The sequence below is a fragment of the Mastacembelus armatus genome, chromosome 4 (genome assembly GCF_900324485.2).
Source record: "Mastacembelus armatus chromosome 4, fMasArm1.2, whole genome shotgun sequence".
In the NCBI taxonomy this organism is placed as follows: Eukaryota; Metazoa; Chordata; class Actinopteri; order Synbranchiformes; family Mastacembelidae; genus Mastacembelus; species Mastacembelus armatus.
Window position 1 is genome coordinate 15,340,768 of NC_046636.1, and position 23,092 is coordinate 15,363,859.

The 23,092-nt window shown below is 40.4% G+C and overlaps 1 protein-coding gene across 3 annotated transcripts in view; it reads left to right on the forward strand.

Moving 5' to 3' along the window:
- mcf2l2 (MCF.2 cell line derived transforming sequence-like 2) overlaps window positions 1-23,092 on the forward strand; it is a 160,636-nt gene that overhangs the window by 111,397 nt on the left and 26,147 nt on the right. For all 3 annotated transcript variants that reach the window (XM_026304800.1, XM_026304801.1, XM_026304799.1), the window contains exons 26-29: window positions 1,709-1,745; window positions 1,996-2,093; window positions 16,143-16,252; window positions 19,552-19,667. In XM_026304800.1, coding sequence (XP_026160585.1) covers window positions 1,709-1,745; window positions 1,996-2,093; window positions 16,143-16,252; window positions 19,552-19,667 — 361 coding nt within the window. The remainder of the gene's footprint in view (window positions 1-1,708; window positions 1,746-1,995; window positions 2,094-16,142; window positions 16,253-19,551; window positions 19,668-23,092) is intronic.

The window sequence follows — 23,092 nt, forward strand, 5'->3', positions numbered from 1 at the left end:
ATGAAAGAGAAGAGAAAGAGATAGGTATGACTGATATGACATAAAAGTAACTAGTTATTGGCATTATAGACATAATTTGGCATGGCTGTGAGATTAACCGCTTACAAGAAAGACAGAGGAAGCACTGAGTGTGCATTCACCACAAATTAATATGGGAGCAGATCAGAAGACAGCTTAATAAAATAAAGCATTATGCCTTATAAGCATGTTTGAAAAAAAAAGTTTATTCACTGTACTTCAATATTTTACAGGTGTTTTGTAATTTCTTTCTTTCCATTTGCTTATCACCCATAACATTATGGGTGATTTAATTTCAGCCCTTTTTGACCCCACGGGTTGATTTAGTAGTTTCTCAAACCTTGTAAAGTTTTATTTATATATATATATAATGTGTGTGTACTATAGACTACTATAACTACTGTTATATTTATGTGTGTGTGTGTGTGTGTGTGTGTGTGTGTGTGTGTATATATATATATATATATATATATATACACACACACAAGTATATATAACAGTTTAAAATACTGTTTCCACATCCTAAGGTCCTAAGTGATAAGTGATACTTGTTTGTCATTTTTGCATTAACAGATTGAACAGACAGTGTCACTGGTTCAGTAATGTTAAAAATAGACTTTGTTTGATGCCAGGCTTTCCTTTAATGGTGCACAATGTTACTTCTCATTTCACATGCTCTGCTATGGTTCTTCTATCAAACTATTGTTGGCTGCACACACTGCTAAATGACCACCCTGTATGAATAAAACATTACTAGATCCATGATGAAAACATATATCCATTTTGCTGAATACAATATTTTTGGAGCATGTGGAATGGTCTAATGCTGACACTGCATTTTTGCGACAGGTTCATTCTTTGCTTAGAAAAGGGGGTGACAAGTCAGATCATGCACAGCTTATGCAAGTCATACATTTGGCCAAACACAGTAGACTCCTGTGACAGACTAGGTTTGTTAAATACAGTATTTATGAAGCCTTTGGTTTAGATATGGATTAATGTAGCTGCAACCTAGCCTCAGTACTGTGATGGATCTTTCTTTCTGGAGCCGAAATGATTTCTATCAGAGCAATAAAAGCAGCTTACACAGATGACACAGGAAATTTCAAGCATGAAAATAACATTAACATCACTTTGTTTTTTAATTTACTATATATTTAGACTGGAAAGAGAGGGAAGGATCAGAGAAGTTTTGGTGGAAAAATGTCCTTTTACACCTCTTTGATGGCCAGACATTGAAAATGATGCCTGGAACCCATGTTCTTTTCACAACTAATCAATATATTATTAGGATATTGGTCTTTTTGGATCATGCCCTGTACAATTTGTTTTCCCCTATAGTTTAATATATTGTGTAAGTGTAAAGAAGACCCACACTGTACTAGCTATCTTGTTCTGTAGGCTTCATGTGCTACAGGACCATACATTGATATAATCCCAGAGAGGGTGATTATTAGTATAATATGGAGGAAGTATTGGACCCTAGTAGCACAGTGGAGCAACAGTGGTGACTATAGGTGGGAATGATTATAATTTTTATCTGATTGGTTGCTTAACTTTTACTTCTGGATTGTATCCGAACATATTGGTCGTACCCAGATTTTATGTCCCTCCTGATATGGAGAATTACTGGTACCATAGATTTGGGTTATGTTACATAATTTCTGTAATCTCTCTCTTTTGTCCTCAGAAGCCAGCCAGCTCAATATATACGGGGGCCCCATGAGGTGAGAAATCACCTTTATCTTACAGACTACAAAGTGACAGATGTATCTTAGCAGCACAGAAAAAAAGCTTAAAATAACAGCTAAAAGCTTAAAGTCCAGCCACTATACAGATCTGAATCCTTATTCTTCTGTTGTGAATATCCAATATTTAGGCATGTTAGACTGGAAAGCTAAAGATAATGGAAAATTTATTTCAGCTGACTTTCACTGATTTACACCATGCAGCTTTACCTTCTCTCTACTCCAATAGGAATGTCTGTAAGACAATGCTGAGACATTCTGATTCATCAAGTCCAGAATCAGGCTTCAGGAGGTCCAACTTCAGCCCCAACATGAGGCAGAAGAGAGGTGAGAGGTCACTGGTTACCACTGAACACACAACATATGTAATTAGTGTTTGGAAAGAGAGTATATGAAAAAGTCAAAGTGTTGTCCACTGCAGAGAACCACCATCATTGACCTTACTTTTTATTCTTTCATTCCTACTGTCTTCCCTCCCTACCATTCTGTCACTTCCTTTTCTACAACATTGCTGCCAAACTCCTGCCCTTCTCATTTCTTTTTAGCTTCCTTACATTATATCAGTATATGATGAAAATACAAACCATACTTTAACTATATACCATATTTTCCAGACTATAGGTTGCACTGTTTTTACTTGTCCTACAACTTATATGTGTATATTTACAGTCATTCTGTTGAGTACTCACTAGTGTTAGCTGACACTATTGCCACACTCTGAAAATAATATACTCCAGAAAAAGTACACTTACGTTAACACTTATGTTCATGCTGAACCTGTAACTCCTTGTATAATGCAAGTGAAAATGCCACTCAAAAGAAAGAGCTATACGGCAGACTTTAAAGTGCAGGTAATAAAGTCTGCAGCTGAAACAAAGCTTGGAGTGAGTGTCAGCATTCGGGCAACCTGAAAGAGGAGGAGGAGACGCAACCTCAAGATTATCATTATAATAACTATTATTAGCAGTATTATCATGGTGATTGCAATGATATAAATTGTTGTTACTATTGCGGCTATTATTATCACTATAAGACTTAGTATTTACCACAACCAACAGTGTAAATATTGAATTTATTATTACTATTATTGTTATCAGTATTACTATTGCTGGTGGTGATGATGATGATGATGAAGATATTAATGTTGCTGCCATTGATATCAGTCATTATTATTTTTATTACTGTTGTTGCATACTTTTATTTGTTTATTTATTCAATAAGTTATTCATTCATTCACTTATTCACCCCCCCGAAGGAAAAAAAAAAAAGCAAAAGAAAATTTTCATATCAAATCATATGTTTTTACACATTAAATATGTTGTTACATGCCTGTTGCTAGACATCAATAGACATCTTTTCTCCAGGTTGTTCCACAAACCATTGTACGAGTACACCTCATCTATTTATCTGACACTATGTCAGATGTAGACTGCAAGAAAATGGGTGTTGTTTTTCTAATTTATTCCACTCAATGAAACATAAGACACCCACAGTAAAACTGGAGAACTTGGCTAAACATTAGTCCTGAGTAGATGAATTGTATTTTTAGCAAGTGAGTGTGTGGACTTTTATTGGATAATGACAATGGAGAGATAGCATGCAGAAAATTAGGATAAAAGAGAGAGGGAACACAGCAGTCCCCTTTACCCACTTGTGGTCTAAACCCAGTTGCTGTACCTTGAAGGAAATACCTAAACACCACTAGAGATCTCTGTGTATGAACCAAAATAAGCTTACGTTAGATATTTGACATATGATATGATGATGACTATTATGACTAGCAAACACCTTAATTTTATGCTCCTAAATGTTCTGCTTTAGTTGAATCTGTAACAGTTTGTTGCTGTGTGATAGATAGATAGATAGATAGATAGATAGATAGATGCTTTATTCATCCCCCATTGGAGAAATTCAGATTGTCCTGTAGCTCTTAAAACAACTTTAACAGAGATTCTACTATAAAATATGAAATATAATTAATGGATAAAGGCACTCAAATCAATAACATAAATAGCATAGCATAAATAACATATCAATTACTAATAAGGGATCAATTACTATCAACAATTACAATTACATATCAGAATATATCATGTCAGTGATGCGTGTGATTTTAGCTTTAACATATGTCTCTCTCATTGTAGATCTCAATTAAGCCATCCAAAATATAAAGTGCAGTTATGGTGTGAAAATTACCATTTACATTAGCTTTTCCATATCATTTGACGAAACACCTTAGCAACATCAAAACTACGTCTTCTGTTTCATCCTCTTGTCAAAAAACAAAATTGTATCACATAACATCCGATAAGGTGTGGCACAGACCACATCATTATTTTATGGTTGTGATGATGTTGGCAACTCTCAAAGCCACATGTGAGCTCTACTGTGCATGAACCAAAATTGAAACAATGCAAAGTATCCAATTGCTTTTGAACCCTTTTAGAAAAGGCTATGTTCTCACAACTATGTATTCATTGTTGTGAAGGCAATTGATGAGCAGAATATGAAGCGGTTTATACAGCTTATTCTCTCCTTTGTAAGGAAAAATACATTCAGCACTTTTACACTGACTTAAATTGCCCATTCGTGTGTAAGTGTGGCTACGAATGAGACAGAAAGAACTCATCAGATAAAACTCCATGCAAACTTGCTTGAACAGGCTGACAGAGTCTGAATCTTCACTCACTGTGCCCTTCAGTCCAGAAGGCAGATACATGGACGGATGGAGCAAAAACAGATGAGTCTCACTCTGATGTACAGATTAGAATACTGGAAGACTGAGCTTGTTCCACACGGACTTCCTATTAAATAACTTGAATAGAAGGTTTGAATGGTTGAATGATTTGAGTTATGCATGTATATTAGCTTTTTTCATTGAAGCCCTTGTTTATCTTTCACAATTCCTAACAATTGGCCATTCTGTGTCTGTTGATAATGCGGTTGAAAACTCCAGAAAAGCTACTAATGTGCTTCCTGTTAAGATTTTGAATCCAACTCTGTTATTTCTCTGCTTTGAAAATGACCACCTCTTCATCTCTCCCTGCAATACTAACGCCTGCTCCCTCTTGCTCCCATTCAGTTGATGCTTCTGCTGGCCAATCAGGTCACTTGGCTGCTAATGCTAGGAAACGCTTCACATTACAGGGACTTGCCAACAGAAGGTCTCTCCCATCAGGTAACTGTATGACGTCAACATATTGGGCACTCGCTCTGCCAGCTTCATTGACTGGCATCTTTGTTGACATTACCATCCTCACTTTCTTTTTTTGCTGTCTTTTCTCTCACTGCTGTCATGCACACCTTCATCATATTACTCATCAGCATCCTGAACCGCAGCATCTTCTATCATTCGTCTGTCTTGTCTAATTCAATTTTGACTCTCCAGTCACGCAACTGCTTTTGTCCTCTCCTTTTCCTTCCTCCAGTGTTATATAAATTTCTGTCAGTCTGTATCTGGTGGGCCTCTCTATGCATCACAGTGCCTGCAGTGCCTCAGCATTATAAAGGCTACATCTCCCTTTACTCACCTTTCTCTGCTTTTATCTGTTCATGTCAGTATCATCTGCACCTTCCCACACAACAAGGAAACTGTGATGAAGGAAGGAGAGGGACAAGGTAGTGTTGAGGAGACAGAATTTGAAGAGAGGAAGACAGCAGGTGACAGACAGAGAGCGAGAGAATCTGCCCTGATCCTGGCAGTGGTGACATAACAGTAAGGCTAAATTCTGTGGGAGAGCATTGCGCTAAATGCCACCCTCAAATATTTAAGCCCTCTTGACATTTGAAAGCATATTAACATTTTTGGAGGTGAACTAGCCTTGGTTCCAGGTTCTCCTTTCCATGTCACAGCAGTCCAACCAGCCACACATGCTAATGATGCTGATAGGTCAAGCGAAGACATCCAGAAAAACCCAGTGTAATCCATCAATGCACATCTTTTGTTTTTTAAGAGCCTTTACAAACCAGCCCAGAGATTCATGCTGGAGCTTTCAGTCAGCTCTCATGGTCTTCCACAAGGGATGGATTGAGTTTGCTTTGAGTTTATAATACAATCTTCATCCAATATAATACCACCTGTTATCATGTGACCAAAGTTAATTGTCATGGAGATGGCTAAGTTGTCATCATGTGACCTAAGCAGCTACTGAGAAAGGCCATTAGATGAGGTTGACAGCTCTGGTAAAAGTAGTAAGCACTTAGTGATTTAAAATTTTATTGTTCTTTACATGATTTGTCTTTGAATTATTTCATGCATTTTCTCCTTCATCTTTCCATTTTCCCTTACTCTTATTTTTTAGTGATGCAATTTGGAACATTTTCTAATGGCTCAGTAGATACCTAACAATAATAACTTATTAATAGTAATAGTAGTATTGTTAATAGGCTAAAAGACGTGTGCTTTGATATGTTAACTAATTGGATTTCAATAATTTTAAACAAAACCTCTTCTTCTATTCTCTTTTTCTTTTATTTGCATTCTGTGTAACACCTCCACTCGCTCTGCTTCTTAATTTTTTATCCCTTTCCATTTTACTTTCTTTTGTCTCTTTCTATGCCTTTCTCTCCCTGCCTCCGTTTTGGCATCTCCCTGCCTCTAGAACCTGCTGCTAAGGAGGCAGAGGTCCCCCGCCGCTTCTCTCTCACCTCCTCTCTTGCCTCCTCCTCTTCCTCCTCCTTCGCCACCCGACGCACCAAAGGTACCTCATCAGGAATCCAAGGTTTTCCTCTCATCATGTTTTACTTTTTATATGTGCTGTGCTTTTATTTGCTTTTACCTTCTGTGTTTTTCAGGTCTACTACTCTTTCAATAATGTCATATATCATGTCTGTGACCAAACTTGATCTGATGACATCACACATGCAGTTAATATCAGTACATTACACATGTATAATAGGCCACTTAGCTACGGAGGCATCAAAGAAATCTAAGATCTTATTTATTGTTACTGATTGTGCTCTCTAGGAGCACAAAGAATAAGTAATTTGAATAATAAGAATATAAGAATATGTAATTCAATTTACACTCATGCCATTGGATGTAGAAAACTTTCCATTGTGAGTTGTCATCCTTTGTCATCCACTAACCATAGGGCCAGCAGCTTAATCCCTGGGCTTCTCCAGTCCACAGTCAGAGTCCTTGGGCAAAACAATAAACCCTAGGTTTGTGGTTATTCCATCCATTTACGTGTATGAATGATTGTATGGTGTGCATGCGAACGGGTCTATTTACCATTAACTCTTTTGATTTTGTCCTGCTGACCTGCTTAAGGTCATGCAATTCTTTAGCAAACCAAGGTGTGGAACATTTGATCATCTAGTTTTGGTAGTGAGAGGTTCCAATTGTGGTGAAAGGAGCTGATAATCCACAGCAAGAGCAGTAAAAGTTGAGGGACCAGTGTTTCGAGTGGTAAATGTGATTGTTATGAGGACAAGGTAGTGACACTTCAAATAATCCACTGTCCTGTGGGGTAGAATTGCAATGCAGTCATCCCGGGCCACTACAGTGGGTAGGTTCAGGGACACACTGGGTGGAACCAAAGGTCCCTGGGCCTGTTTGCTGCTTTAGTGCAGACTGAATAGCTGGTTAACTGGTCAGCTAATACATGAAACAGACCTACCTTGATGTCCTACATGTCAGCAGCATTCAGTTTAGATGCTAGCTAATGTGGTCCCTATTTTTCAGTGTCGCTACTATTAAAAATGCTGCGATTGTCAGCTTAACCCTCCTATTACCTTCAAATTTATGACACCTTTTATCCTTGGGGTCAATTTGACCCCAGCAATTTAAACCTCCAGAAAATTATTAGTTATAATTGTTACCCAAGTTTATGTGTCAGGTACTTTACATTTATTTGTTGACTATCTAAATAGCCCTTTAAATAAAACCACCACCCCCACCCACCCACCTTATACATCCAGAATAGCTGTTATACGACTATGGAGAAATATGCAGATCACCATAAAGTCTCACTGATTAACCGTAAATTGAAAAGATATATCTTTTTGGTGTTTTAATTGCTTTATATTACTTTTGGGTACATATTTCTGTTATCTATAGCATTTGAAATTAAATACAATTTCTGTTATCAAGAATAGTAGCATGTATTATGTTCAGGGTCAGTTTGACCCCAGGAAAAACAAACACAATTTCAAAGGATTTTATTTGTAAAATCATCATCAGAACATCAGTAAGGAACACATAACAGTTTATTAAAAAAGTACATTTAGGAATTCTGTCAGGGATTGTTCTATGCTACTCTAAGTGGCTCATAGGCACTAAAATGAGTTTGACAGAAGACAAACTGAATATGAAAAGCATATTATTTTTCCTTCAGGCCACCAGAAGGTACATTCCAGCCTTTTGTCTGCTCTACTGTACATATGATGCGCAGAGGGTGCATACATGTTCCTTGCAGACGTATTTCTTGCATTTCACACAGGTGTCGCTGGTCTTGGAGTCATTTCTGGCACCTGCCACGTTTCTTGCCTGCAGTGCGAAGCACTGGAGGAGTGGGGTGTCTGTCTCTGTTTGGATGCCCCTCACAACAGTTGCAGTAGCTTCTGAAGCTCTTGGAAGGCACCGTCTTCTCTCGATATGAGGTTTCACTAACGCGTAACACAGCTGCTCCAGGAAAATCAGTTTTTCACTGTTCCAGTCCTTGTTTATTTCACTCCATATTATGAAGGCATTGTAGGCGCTCACATCAATGATGTTGAAGAAAATTACAATGGGCCAACGGGCAGTCATGCGTCGGCAGCTGTATGTGGCTGTGACCTTGTCCAGGTTATCGAACCCTCCCTTTGTCTCGTTGTAGTCCAAGACCATTTGTGGTTTTCTGTCTTCTCTGGTGCTCAGGCATGTACTGTCTGAATGGACCGTGTCCACGAAATGCAACCAGACATTCATCCACAGTTACATGGGGTCCTGGATTGTAAAGAAAGGGTAATTGCTGAACCCACTTGTCCCATACATCCCGTATTGTGTATGTGTTTAGAGACATGGTGGCTGGAAATATTGCCCTTCCAGTGTCAGCAGCCCAAAGGCTTGCTGTTGCTTCACCTTTTGACTTGTATACCCCTGCCAATAAGCAACCCAATGTAGCCTTGCAAGTGAGTCACATCCAAGTCTTTCCAACTCTCCCATACACACACCTCCCCTCTAAATTTGTCATGTCAAGTATAACCATTTGGATTGACGGTGTAATGAAGAGCTCAAATGCTGTTTTTATGTCTTTATGCTGTCAAGAGACAGCATATCTGGTGGGGCCTGGAACCATTTTGATTACATTAGCAGCACTAAGTCTACCCTGATAAGTCTACCCATGATAACTTTCCATTTTTGCTAGGTAGCATGTTTGCTGGTTGCTGAGAGGCAACAGTAGGGTCACCACTGAGGGTCTCATTCTCATCAGAGGAGGTTGCCTCATAATCAGGGTCCTCCTCAACATCATCCTCTGTTTCAGACACATTCAATAACATCTATGTCACTTTCATGGTCAAAGAGATGTGACAACACCTCATTGACAGAAAATCTTTCTTTAGAAGTCATTTTCAGTTGAGAGAGAACAGAAAAAGAGAGGACACAGAGCACCAAGAGAAATGGTTTAGAGGGCTGCTGTGCAAGCTTTTATATGTTTGCTCCACCCCTATGTTGTGTGAATTATCAATATCTTCACGGGAAGCATATTTTCCCACCCCCACAGCGTGGGAAATATCAAAGTTCTCGCAACAATGATGCTTTTCCCTCCTCCATGTTGTGTGAACTACCAGTGGTTCCCGCAATACTACAGTTATAGTTATGTTAGGTTAGGGCCCTAAAACTTTTTGAAGATTATAAAATTGCATGTTATAGTGACCTCAATATCAACCAAAACAAATGTGTGTAAAATGTTTTTATTTCTTATACGTTTTATACAGCTAAAACAGCCTGGGGTCAAATTGACCCCAAAGAACACAGATGCGTACAATATGTGTACAGGACACTGAAAACATATCATCATGTTAATTTTACGTTTACCCACTTGTCCCCATCAAATTAGGAAAGGTCATGAAATAATTTAATAATCTTAATTTGCCCTTCAGTTCATCTCAGGTCTTTTTTCAACAAACACTATAATGTCATACATCCTCATGTCAGTCATGACTACAACAAAAACTCACACTGAATCTGCAGAGAGAGAACTATATGAATAAGTCTCCATGTACAGTGAGTACACCCCTCACATTTTTGTAAATAATTTATTTATTATTAAAACATATTATTATTATTATATCTGTTCATGTGACAACACTGAAGAAATGACACTTTGCTACAATGTAAAGTAGTGAGTGTACAGCTTGTATAACAGTGTAAATTTGCTGTCCCCTGAAAATAACTCAACACACAGCCATTAATGTCTAAACTGCTGGCAACAAAAGTGAGTACACCCCTAAGTGAAAATGTCCAAATTGGGCCCAATTAGCCATTTTCCCTCCCCAGTGACATGTGACTCGTTAGTGTTACAAGGTCTCAGGTGTGAATGGGGAGCAGGTGTGTTAAATTTGGTGTTATTGCTCTCAGTCTCTCATACTGGTCACTGGAAGTTCAACATGGCACCTCATGGCAGAGAACTCTGAGCATGTGAGAAAAAGAATTGTTGCTCTACATAAAGATGGCCTAGACTATAAGAAGAGCGGTTTAACAAGACAGGTTCCACTCAGAACAGACCACGCCATGGTCGACCAAAGAAGTTGAGTGCACATGCTCAGCGTCATATCCAGAGGTTGTCTTCGGGAAATAGACGTACGAGTGCTGCCAGCATTGCTGCAGAGGTTCAAGGGGTGGGGGGTCAGCCTGTCAGTGCTCAGACCACACGCCGCACACTGCATCAAATTGGTCTGCATGGCTGTCGTCCCAAAAGGAAGCCTCTTCTAAAGATAATGCACAAGAGAGCCCGCAAACAGTTTGCTGAAGACAAGCAGACTAAGGACATGGATTACTGGAACCGTGTCCTGTGGTCTGATGAGACCAAGATAAACTTATTTGGTTCAGATGATGTCAAGTGTGTCTGGCGGCAACCAGGTGAGGAGTACAAAGAAAAGTGTGTCTTGCCTACAGTCAAGCATGGTGGTGGGAGTGTCATGGTCTGGGGCTGCATCAGCGATGCCGGCACTGGGGAGCTACAGTTCATTGAGGGAACCATGAATGCCAACATGTACTGTGACATACTGAAGCAGAGCATGATCCCCTCCCTTCGGAGACTGGGCCACAGGGCAGTATTCCAGCATGATAATGACCCCAAACACACCTCCAAGAATGACCACTGCCTTGCTAAAGAAGCTGAGGGTAAAGGTGACGGACTGGCCAAGCATGTCTCCAGACCTAAACCCTATTGAGCATTTGTGGGATGGACTACAAGAAAGTCTACGACTCAATGCCTCACACATGGATCCTGGAATGCCTGGAGCTATACAACTTCAATAGGACTCTAAGAACCTTCATAAGGAACTCATTAGGGACAGCCCTAATGGCCAACCTCAAGCCAATTGCACAAGTCTCCATCAAGTGCGGCATCTACCAAGGAGATGCTCTGTCCCCGCTGCTGTTCTGCATAGGCCTGAACCCCCTCAGCCAGATCATCAGTAAGACTGACTTTGGATACCGACTATGAAATGGAGCAACCATCAGCCACCTCCTGTACATGGATGACATCAAGCTGTAAACCAGGAATGAGCGAGACATCGACTTACTGATTCATACCACCAGGATATACAGCAACGACATTGGAATGTCATTTGGACTGGACAAGTGTGGTCGAATGATAAGAGAGGGAAGGTTGTCAGGACTGAAGGAGTTAAACTTCCAGAAGGCAGCATAGTGTATGTTGAGGGAAGCTACAAGTACTTTGGAATCCCACAGGCAAATGGGAACCAAGAAGAAGCTGCAAGGAAAGCAGCCACAGCCAAATACCTACAGAGAGTAAGGCAAGTCCTAAGAAGTCAGCTAAATGGGAAGAACAAGGTCCAAGCCATCAACACCTACGCCCTGCCAGTCATCAGATACCCCGCTGGCATAATAAGCTGGCCAAAAGATGACATAGAAACCACTGATGTCAAGACAAGGAAGCTCCTCACAATGCATGGAGGACTTCACCCCAAATCCAGCATCCTGAGACTGTACACTAAGAGGAAAGAAGGAGGCTGAGGACTGGTGAGCATCAGAGCGACCATCCAAGATGAAACAGCAAAGATCCATGAGTACATCAGGAAGATGGCCCCAAGTGATGGAATATTTAGTGAATATCTCAGGCAACAGAAGCCTGATGCGGAGAACCATCATGGCAGGACAAACCCCTGCACAGTTATGTACCACCGACAGATACACTAAGTGGCTGATATCGAAAAGTCCTACCAGTGGCTGGAAAAAGCTAGACTGAAAGACAGCACAGAGGCAGGGCAGATGCTAGCAGGCAGGGCATATATGGAACGCCATAACCAAGTGTACAGGAACATCTGTGCCGAGTATGGGTTGGAGGTCCCAAGGTCAAAATGGGACACACCTCCAAAGGTGGTGGAGAAATGACCGAGCTTAGATCCTGTGGGACTTCCAGATACAGACCGACAAACTGGTGATGGCTAACCAACCAGACTTAGTAGTGGTGGACAAACAGCAGAAGGAGGCCATAGTGGTAGATGTAGCAATCCCAAGTGATAGCAACATCGGAAAGAAGGAACATGAGAAGCTTGAGAAATACCAAGGGCTGGAAAAAAAGAACTAGAAAAGATGTGGAAGGTGAAGGCAACACTGGTTCCCATGGTAACTGGCACCCTCAGGGCTGTGACCCCCAAACTGGGAGAGTGGCTCCAACAGATCCCAGGAATAACATCAGAGCTCTCAGTCCAGAAGAGTGCAGTGCTAGGAACAGCTAAGATACTGTGAAGAACTCCCAGACCTCTGGTAGTGGATATATATATATATATATATATATATATATATCTGAATTATGAATTTGGCTGAATTGCACTGAGTTGCTTTAATTACAGGGATTCAAAAGTTGTACATGCTGGCTCACCATCACGCTGTGATAGCACACAGAGCTAACATTAATGGTATTAGTAACACCTGTGTTTTCCTAGACCAGTCAATCTGGGAATGAGACAACATTGCTAAAAAGAAGTTCAAAGGAAACAGTCACATGAGCAGTGATGCAAGATTTAATCAGTCTCCAGGTTTTAAACGTGTCTGAATATGAACATTAAAGCTATAATTAAGACTGTTAGGAGATATCCATCATAGTTTACAATTGGTTTAGCTTTGACTACCAGAAATAATGTACACATGTGGCATACTTTTCGCATGTAAAGTGGGATTATAGGCTACCTACCATTTTAAGGTGTGCTCACATTCAGCTTTAATAGTGTGTTTTTCAATGTAAAAGATCATTTTTTTCTAAATCACAGCATTAATCTCTTCATCCATCCAGTCTGTACAGGCCCATGATATTTTTTTGTTGCTGTGCTCACTGACAGAAAAATATTTTTTCATTTTAGTTGGTATAAGTGGATGACTATGCACATCAACCTGGATCTTTGGGCATTACGTGTACTGTATATCTGCACAAACTCAGTACTTCTCTCAATTTTATTACTTGAGTCAAAGTATAGATCCTCCTGGTCAAATATTACTCCAATACAAGTAAAAGTTGCTTAGTCAAAATATTACTTTACTTACTGTTGGGGGCAGTCGTAACCCTCCCCCATTAACTTCACATTTAACTTTGGACTGCTCTCTGGGCCTCTGTAGATTCTCTGACCGGAGCTTAGCTGTGGATGAAGTATTCCAGCAAAGAAATATAATTCCTGTGTCCCCAGTAATAAATGTGAGGTCATTGTAGTCCAGCTTTCCAGCTTAAACTGGTCAGTCTTTCAAGGCTGTATGAAATGAGAAAACAGTTTTAGGAATGCTATAAAACCAGTTAAATGATAAGTGTTAATTATTGGGAGCAATGACATTTTAAATAGTCACTCCATAACAGTACCCAATTTTTGCAATGTTGATATCTCTGGATTCACACACATTGTGATATTTTAATCCTAAATAAGTTATTTCATTTCACTGTTTTATTTTAGTATCTTGCAAACAATTGATTTGGCAAAGGTTGTTCTGCTTTTCTCAGTTTTCTAAAAATCCACTGTGATTTGTTATGACTTGACTGACACGATGGAGAATGTTTGTATCTAAGCTTCTTGTCATCTGTCATTTCCCTGACCAGGTCCCCTCTCAGTTAGCATAAAGAGCAAGAGACATGAGATAAAAAGTGATCCCACTCCATTTGGTTATGAAGGTACCTGAGTATGCAAAGAAATGTCCTGTATGTAATGTACGTCCTCTGAGCATGCTGGGAGTTTTAGCTTGTGGTTTTGTTAATTAGACTTCTTTTTGTGATTTTTATTCATTTGTGGATGATGTGTGATATCTGTGCATGTGTTTGATGGTTCCATTTCTTGCTTATTGTGTCGACTTGTGCTGTGATGTGCAATGTGAAATTTAAAAATGCATGAGCTTCAAATGAAAGGAGGATCAGATAGCATACATTGCTGTTTATTGTGTTTGCTTTTTGTGCAATGAGCAATTTGTTGTTTTTAGACCAGTTGACTATATGTGGCTGAGTTTTGCATGTGTAGAGCTGCCCTGCTCTCTTGACTAGATAGACTGAACTTTTTTGATCTAACAAGAACCTCATATTTTAAGTATTAGTTGTTGTTGACGATGTTAAGTGATTAGTGTGCGATCACTACGAAAAGGATGCATGTGGCTTCCCTCCAGATACTTTACGTGGTGCTGTGGCTGCAGTCGGGAAACGTCAGAGCATGACTAGCAGCACTGCTACTGCTGCTAGTCGCACCTCAGCTGTCCCTAGATCCACCTCCCAACCAGGTAACTGTGGAGGAAGCCTAATTTCCTACAGTCATTTTTGTGATTGTGGAATTATATTCAGTCTCGTGTGTTAATAGGTTGCTGAGAAAATTGAGTTTGCTTGGGCTAATTATTTTGCTTTGGGCATTTATTTATTTGGCCAAGTTTTCCATTTTTTCAATGCTTCTGGTATGTACCTTCTTTTCTCTGTAGTACACTGACTTCTAACGTCATACTGCTGTCAAAGAAATACTTCACCAAGATTCAACTGGAACGTAACCTGTAGTTCCATCTCAAGATTCCATTAAACAGCTCTGAACAACTTGAGCAGTAGAGTTCAAGTGATAAGTAACCAAATAAGTGTACTTACTGTCAACAAGTCCTTTTACCTGCATAGAAAAATTGTCGTTTTTCAGTGCCTTCCATATTACTGTTATAACCCTAACCCATAAGTCTGTGATTGAGTGTAGACAGCTAAAGCTAGCTGCCCACTGTTTGATAGTGCTCCACTAAATTCCCTGGTAGGAGATGAAATGCAAACTGCAGTCTCTGATGTAGAACCAACTAGTGATTTTTTTTTTTTTTTTTTTTTTTTTTTTTTAACTTGGTTGCAACAACAGGCATTGAGGACTTTTGGGTACACTGGTAATAGTGTTGTCTAGCTATGTGCACTAAGTTTCGACTCAGGAACCCCAGGTTACATTTATTCAACAATATAATCACAAAAGCAAACACACTCCCATTAAATAGTGGTACTATAAGAGGCAAATAGCATGGTGAAACATCTCTGCTCCTCTAACAAAAATCCACAATTATTTATTACCTGAGAAAAGCAAGGACAGCTTTTTTGTCTGAGCTCTTGATTGACAGCACAGCTGATTAGTTATGAATCCCAATGCTTTTAGGGCACTGGGCTCTGTGCCAATTTTACACCCATTTACTTGCATTAGACAGAAATCTGTTTTGGTAGGAAATTGGTGTTGAATAGGTGTGTCCTGCAGAGCTAGGACAGCACTTATATTAAGAGAAAATGTGAAAAAACTTCATTTTTAGGTTTCATTTAAATCTTTCTGTTTTAACATAGCACAGCTTTCCAGGTGTTTTTGATGACTTACAAATTCCAATGATAAAAACCACCACACCTTATCATGTTTTTTTTTTGTAAGAAAGTATAGATGGATGTTTTCATTTTGGCATTACCTCTAGGAATTGTCAATTAGGAGCCTAGTGTTCAATAAAGCGTGCCAAAATCAGTTAGCAGTACTTGAGATTGTTCTGTTTTGTTTCAGAATTGTTCTGTGTGTGAAAAGTCTGGCTACAGGTTTGAGTCCTGTACACAGTCTCATCGAGCTTTCATAATGATGATTGGCAAATTATATAACTGCACATTGCTTTCCTGTCAGTGAAGCACCATCACCTGCCAAGTAGCATAGTGATATCCACCTTGTTGGTTAGTAATGTGTACTGCTTTCTTTCAGGCTGGACCCAGCGGCATCTCCCTTCCATGGACACGGAGGACTTTGAGACTATCCCCTCTAGTGTAGAGGAATCGTCCAACTCTTCAGAAGAGGAAGGCAATGATAAAAATGTAGGTAGCACACAATTTTACGACTTAACAGTCATGTGCAGTCATGTTTTTCTAAAATATATTCTGTAGAGAAACTGAGTAAAGCATAAGGATGCACATAGTTTAATTCTTAGGCTGTTACGATCCTGTTGGGTCCCAAGAGCTTTCAGCATCAAACATTACATTCTGTTCAGTAACCCTCTCTCAATAGCTCTTCAATAGTCTCTCATTTCTTCTCTACTCAAGTATTTCTCTTTTTTTAATTCTAAACACCCTTCTGAGCCTTGTGAAAGAGGACCCTTTTGCTGCTTAATTATTTCCCATAGACATGTGTCTCATTAGCAGCGGGCACTAGTGCCTTGACATTTAAGAAATGAGGGAGGGAGGAGAGATAAAGGAGGGCGAGGATTATAGTTGCACAGGTCTACTGGGTATGGCAGCCTTTCCAGAGTCATTATAATCAATGTGATGAACAGTTGAAACCCACACAGGCATACAAGCAGCACACACACTGAGCATGTCAGTGGCACACATCCACTCTTTCAAGGACTTTAAATTTTTGCAGTATGCAAATTTAATGGGTATCTGCCTGTGGATTCCACTTAAAGGAAAAAGTGTATGTGTGGCATCTGGATTTAATGAAAACCTCATACTCATCTAGACCTAAGAATGTTACAGTACAATCCAAAAGTCAAAAAATAGCAGTGTGCAGTCAGCCTGTTGAATACAAATCCTTTAGAATGCCTTGATGAATATTTGTATATAAAAACACAGCAAAGACAGTCCACAGAATGCAGATTAATTTTCTATATACAGAATGGAATAATAGAAAAAATGCTTTTTCATTTGAGAGATTAGTGTATGGTTAAGATTTTGGACTCATCTTTTTAGTATTTTTTATTTCTGTTGATGCTTTTGGCTTTTTGAGAGGGTGGTATTTAAGTACCCAGTTAAATGCAGAGTTTGACTGAACTTCAATCTATTTGACCAGCTGGTTAAATATTTAATGCATTTGCATTGTTATAGTCTTAGGTTTCCGGTTCTTGTTGGTCTTTTATTTTGGTGCCTGAGTCCCTGTTGTCTTTTATGTTAATCACAGGTAGCTTTATACTCATTAGTATAAACTAGTTTCACCTGTGTTAAATTAGTTTTTGTTCTGAGTGTATATACAGTGGGTACGGAAAGTATTCAGACCCCTTTAAATTTTTCACTCTTTGTGTCATTGCAGCCATTTGCCAAAATCAAAAAAAGTTCATTTTATTTCTCATTAATGTACACTCAGCACCCCATCTTGACAGAAAAAAACAGAAATGTAGAAATTTTTGCAAATTTATTAAAAAAGAAAAACTGAAATATCACATGGTCATAAGTATTCAGACCCTTTACAGTGACACTCATATTTAACTCACATGCTGTCCATTTCTTCTGATCCTCCTTGAGATGGTTCTGCTTCTTCATTGGAGTCCAGCTGTGTTTAATTAAACTGATTGGACTTGATTAGGAAAGGCACACACCTGTCTATATAAGACCTTACAGCTCACAGTGCATGTCAGAGCAAATGAGAATCATGAGGTCGAAGGAACTGCCCAAGGAGCTCAGAGACAGAATTGTGGCAAGGCACAGATCTGGCCAAGGTTACAAAAGAATTTCTGCAGCACTCAAGGTTCCTAAGAGCACAGTGGCCTCCATAATCCTCAAATGGAAAAAGTTTGGGACGACCAGAACTCTTCCTAGACCTGGCCGTCCAGCCAAACTGAGCAATCGTGGGAGAAGAGCCTTGGTGAGAGAGGTAAAGAAGAACCCAAAGATCACTGTGGCTGAGCTCCAGAGATGCAGTAGGGAGATGGGAGAAAGTTCCACAAAGTCAACTATCACTGCAGCCCTCCACCAGTTGGGGCTTTATGGCAGAGGGGCCTGACGGAAGCCTCTCCTCAGTGCAAGACACATGAAAGCCCGCATAGAGTTTGCCAAAAGACACATGAAGGACTCCCAGACTATGAGAAATAAGATTCTCTGGTCTGATGAGACCAAGATTGAACTTTTTGGCGTTAATTCTAAGCGGTATGTGTGGAGAAAACCAGGCACTGCTCATCACCTGCCCAATACAATCCCTACAGTGAAACATGGTGGTGGGAGCATCATGTTGTGGGGGTGTTTTTCAGCTGCAGGGACAGGACGACTGGTTGCAATTGAAGGAAAGATGAATGCGGCCAAGTACAGAGATATCCTGGAAGAAAACCTCTTCCAGAGTCCTCAGGACCTCAGACTGGGCCGAAGGTTCACCTTTCAGCAGGACAATGAGCCTAAGCACACAGCTAAAATAACAAAGGAGTGGCTTCGGAACAACTCTGTGACCGTTCTTGACTGGCCCAGCCAGAGCCCTGACCTAAACCCAATTGAGCATCTCTGGAGAGACCTGAAAATGGCTGTCCACCAACGTTCACCATCCAACCTGACAGAACTGGAAAGGATCTGCAAGGAAGAATGGCAGAGGATCCCCAAATCCAGGTGTGAAAAACTTGTTGCATCATTCCCAAGAAGACTCATGGCTGTACTAGCTCAAAAGGGTGCTTCTACTCAATACTGAGCACAGGGTCTGAATACTTATGACCATGTGATATTTCAGTTTTTCTTTTTTAATAAATTTGCAAAAATTTCTACATTTCTGTTTTTTTCTCTCAAGATGGGGTGCTGAGTGTACATTAATGAGAAATCAAATGAACTTTTTTGATTTTGGCAAATGGCTGCAATGACACAAAGAGTGAAAAATTTAAAGGGGTCTGAATACTTTCCGTACCCACTGTATATCTCCTTTGTTTCTTTGTTTGTTGTCGGAGCATTAGTTGAAGTAGTTGAGTGTTGGTTCTACTTGTGGTGAGTTTTATGTTTTGCCTGCCTGTCCATGCCGACGGTGGCGTTTTGTTCCCGGACAGGGACTTTATATGTTTTGCCTGCCTGTCCTCGCTGAAGGTGGCATTTCGTTCCCAGACAGGAATTATAGGTTTGTGCCTGAGCCCTGGGAGATCCAGAACTTTCATGTCCTGCATTTGAGTACTCACCTCCTTTCATCCTGCACCGCACCTGCAACCACATAACAGGCATTCATAAAATAGTGCTGAAGTGTGGCAATGTGCTGACTGTATGTGGCTCTGTAATGGCAAAGCATATTAACAAGGTTTCACTTTGACTTTTAGGCAGGTTATTTGTTATCTTGAGCTTGAATAATAATAAACTATCAGCCTGGTTCAGTGGCATCTTACCAAACTGAAACCATTCACAACTGGAAATGGCGCAGTACTAAATATCATTTCTTTGTGCAGGATGACAGCAGACATTTCCGGATGCAGCTAACCTATGAATCTAGTGACGCACAGGACCTGTCTCTGGAGACAGGTGACCTCATCCATTTTCTGAAGGAAGCAGACAATGGACACTGGTGAGTTCCATTTAGTTTCAATGTAGGATATGTGAAGTCAGTCCACTTGTTTCTGCTCACTATTTTCTCGCTTGGTTTATTTCCTCTTGACTTGTATTTGAGGTCTCTGGACAAGTCTCACTTGTCTGACATTCCATTACACTCAAGTTAAGCATATCATTCACTGTGCCCTCAATAAACTATAATTCCACTGCAAGTCCTCTGTTTTCACTCTCATGTATGGAATATGCTGATATTAGTTCTAAGGAGTTTTCTTTTTTGGCACAGCTTCTATTATTGACAAATTTTCCACACCAACAACAAAGGGCCATACCATTAATGAGTCTTTTTAATGTTTTCTGCTTAGCTGAAGCTATATTCCAGAGTAGATGTAAATATGTATACTAAGCAATTTATTGTAAAAAAAAAAAAAACACCTTGTTTATTCGTTTGGATTTCCATTGCTCCAGTTCTTTTTTTTTTTTTTTTTTTTTTTGTATGTTGTGTTTGTGCATGTTTGTCTGCTACAGTGTAAAATAAGGTCATCATAAATGCATTATCAGGGTGTTCTTGTATATATCAAACCAGCATTAATGATTAACTTCAGTAGAAAATCAATCTTGGCAGAATCTCTTGATATGACCTTTTCTATAATTATTTTGAGTTTACATTAGATACCTCCACTTTTCTCATTATACCTACATCTTCTGATGGTTGTACTATCTACAACCATTGGCATGATATATGTCCTGGAAGAACATATCCACAGCATTTGTAAAGATGTGGTCTATTCAGGTAGATGATCTCTTGCCATATGCATGTCCTTGAATAAAATTCCAGTGTAACACACAATGTCAGTCGTGTTACATAGCAGTTGTTGGACATGATTAATAGCATTCTACTAGTGGTTAGACATATGATCCTTGAATCTGTAACCACAGGCCCCCACACTGGCAGGCATGAGATCTGGTCTATGCCTGTTGAGGGTTTACACCTTTTATGTACAGTATTCAGCCATCTCCCATACCACTTTCTTGTCCTGATACCTAAGAAATTTAATTAGGTCAGGACCTGAACTCAGTTGTTCTATGTGCTTCTAAGTGCAGAATAATTTTATTTTGATCAAGTTGTAATTTCTCTTGAATCAGCTGCTTTACTTTCTCCTCAGAGTGGGTTTGTTCTCTAGCTCTGCACCCAGCTTAATGAGATTATCCTGGCAGAGAAAAAATGCCTCTGTGGGTAATTCAGATCACATGAGAATCGCCTAGCTAGATGTCTGGCTCTGTGTCTATGTGTGTGAAATGGATGAAATTAAGAGGTCTATGTTAATGTCTAAATACTTTTCCCTTATGATTGGCTGTAAATAGTTTGTTATAAAAAAGAAATGAATGGAGAAAGAGCTCAATTTTGAGAAGCAGACAAAAGTAATATACAGGTATTACACCCAGCTGTAAAATCCACAGACTCTACAGTAAACAAAATGTAGACCTGCAGCTGTGAACATGAAAACATATGAAACTTATGCCACCAGTATATCTCATGCTGCTGTTTTCCATCAGTGGAACAGGAAACACTGAACGCGTGTGTGTGTGCGTGCGTGCGTGTCTGTGTGCTTTGTCTGTGTACATGAACACATAGATCAATTATCTATGTGGATCTCGTTTGAGTGGCTAAGACTGAATAAGAGAGCCCTGCAGGTGCGCCTTAATGCATAAAGTTGTGCGTGCGTGTGTGTGTGCTTTGTTTTGTGTACATGAACACATAGATCAATTATCTATGTAGATCTCGTTTGAGTGGCTAAGACTGAATAAGAGAGCCCTGCAGGTGTGCCTTAATCAGAATCAGAATGAGCTTTATTGTCAAGTGAGTGTGCACACACACACACACACACAAGGAATTTGTTTAGGTACGGGGGGGGGGGTACTCCAGTGCAAACAGACATAAATACAAATGCTACAAAGGGTCAAACAGTAAACATAAATGCTACAGAAATGCTACAAAAAACTAAAAGAAAAATGCACAGATAACCTGAAAAACAGGATGAAAGGGGAACTAATTGGTGTACAAAGAGCAAAAAGGTGCCAGTGTCATAGTGCAGGTGGTGGAAGGGAATGGTGGAGAGCTACGAGTTGGATGGCCTGAGGGAATAAGCTTCCTTTGTGCCGGGCTGTCTTGATGTTTGGAGCTCTGAAGCGCTGGCCAGAGGGTAAGAGCTGGAAGAGGTGGTGGCTCGGGTGGGTGGCGTCCAGAGTGATTTTCTGAGCTCTTTTTCTCACTCTGGAGGTGAACAGGACTTGGAGGGTGGGTAGGGTAACACCGATGATCTTCTCAGCAGTCCGAACTGTCCTCTGAAGTCTTCGGATGTCTGATTTAGAGGCGGAACTAAACCAGACAGAGATGGAGGAGCACAGGATAGACTCGATGACCGCTGAGTAGAACTGGGTCAGCAGCGTCTGTGGAAGGTTGAACTTCTTCAGCTGGCACAGGAAGTACAACCTTTGCTGGGCCTTCTTCGTGATGGAGTCGATGTGGAAGTTCCACTTTAGGTCCTGAGAGATGGTGGTGCCCAGGAACCTGAATGACTCCACTAGTGCCACAGTGCTGTTCATAATGGTGAGAGGGGGGTGGGTGGGGGCATTTCTCCTGAAGTCCACAACCATCTCCACTGTTTTAAGCGTGTTTAGCTCCTGAAGTCCACAACCATCTCCACTGTTTTAAGCGTGTTTAGCTCCAAGTTGTTGTGACTGCATCAGCAAGCCAGCTGCTCCACCTCCTGTCTGTATGCAGACTCTTCACCGTCCTGGATGAGACCAATGACAGTGGTGTCATCTGCAAACTTTAGGAGTTTCATAGAGGAGTCACAGGAGGTGCAGTCGTTTGTGTAGAGGGAGAAGAGGAGTGAGGAGAGAACACACCCCTGGGGGGCACCGGTGCTGGTGATGCGGGAGCCAGAAGTAAATTTCCCCATCCTCACTAGCTGTTGCCTATCCGTCAGGAAGCTTGTAATCCACTGACAGGTAGAGTCAGGAACGGAGAGCTGGGAGAGTTTATTCTGGAGGAGTGATGGGATGATGGTGTTGAATGCCGAGCTGAAGTCCACAAACAGAATCCTTACATAAGTCCCTGGTTTGTCCAGATGTTGCAGGATGTAGTGCAGCCCCATATTGACTGCATCATCCACGGACCGATTGGATCGGTAGGCAAACTGCAGGGGGTCCAGGAAGGGTCCAGTGACGTTCTTCAGGTGGGCCAACACCAGTCTTTCAAAGGACTTCATGACCACAGATGTCAGAGCCACTGGTCTGTAGTCATTGAGTCCCGTGATTTTTGGCTTCTTGGGGATGGGAATGATGGTGGAGCGTTTGAAGCATGCAGGGACTTCACACAGCTCCAGTGATTTGTTGAGGATCAGGGAGAGGAAGGGAGCCAGCTGGTCAGCACAGGTT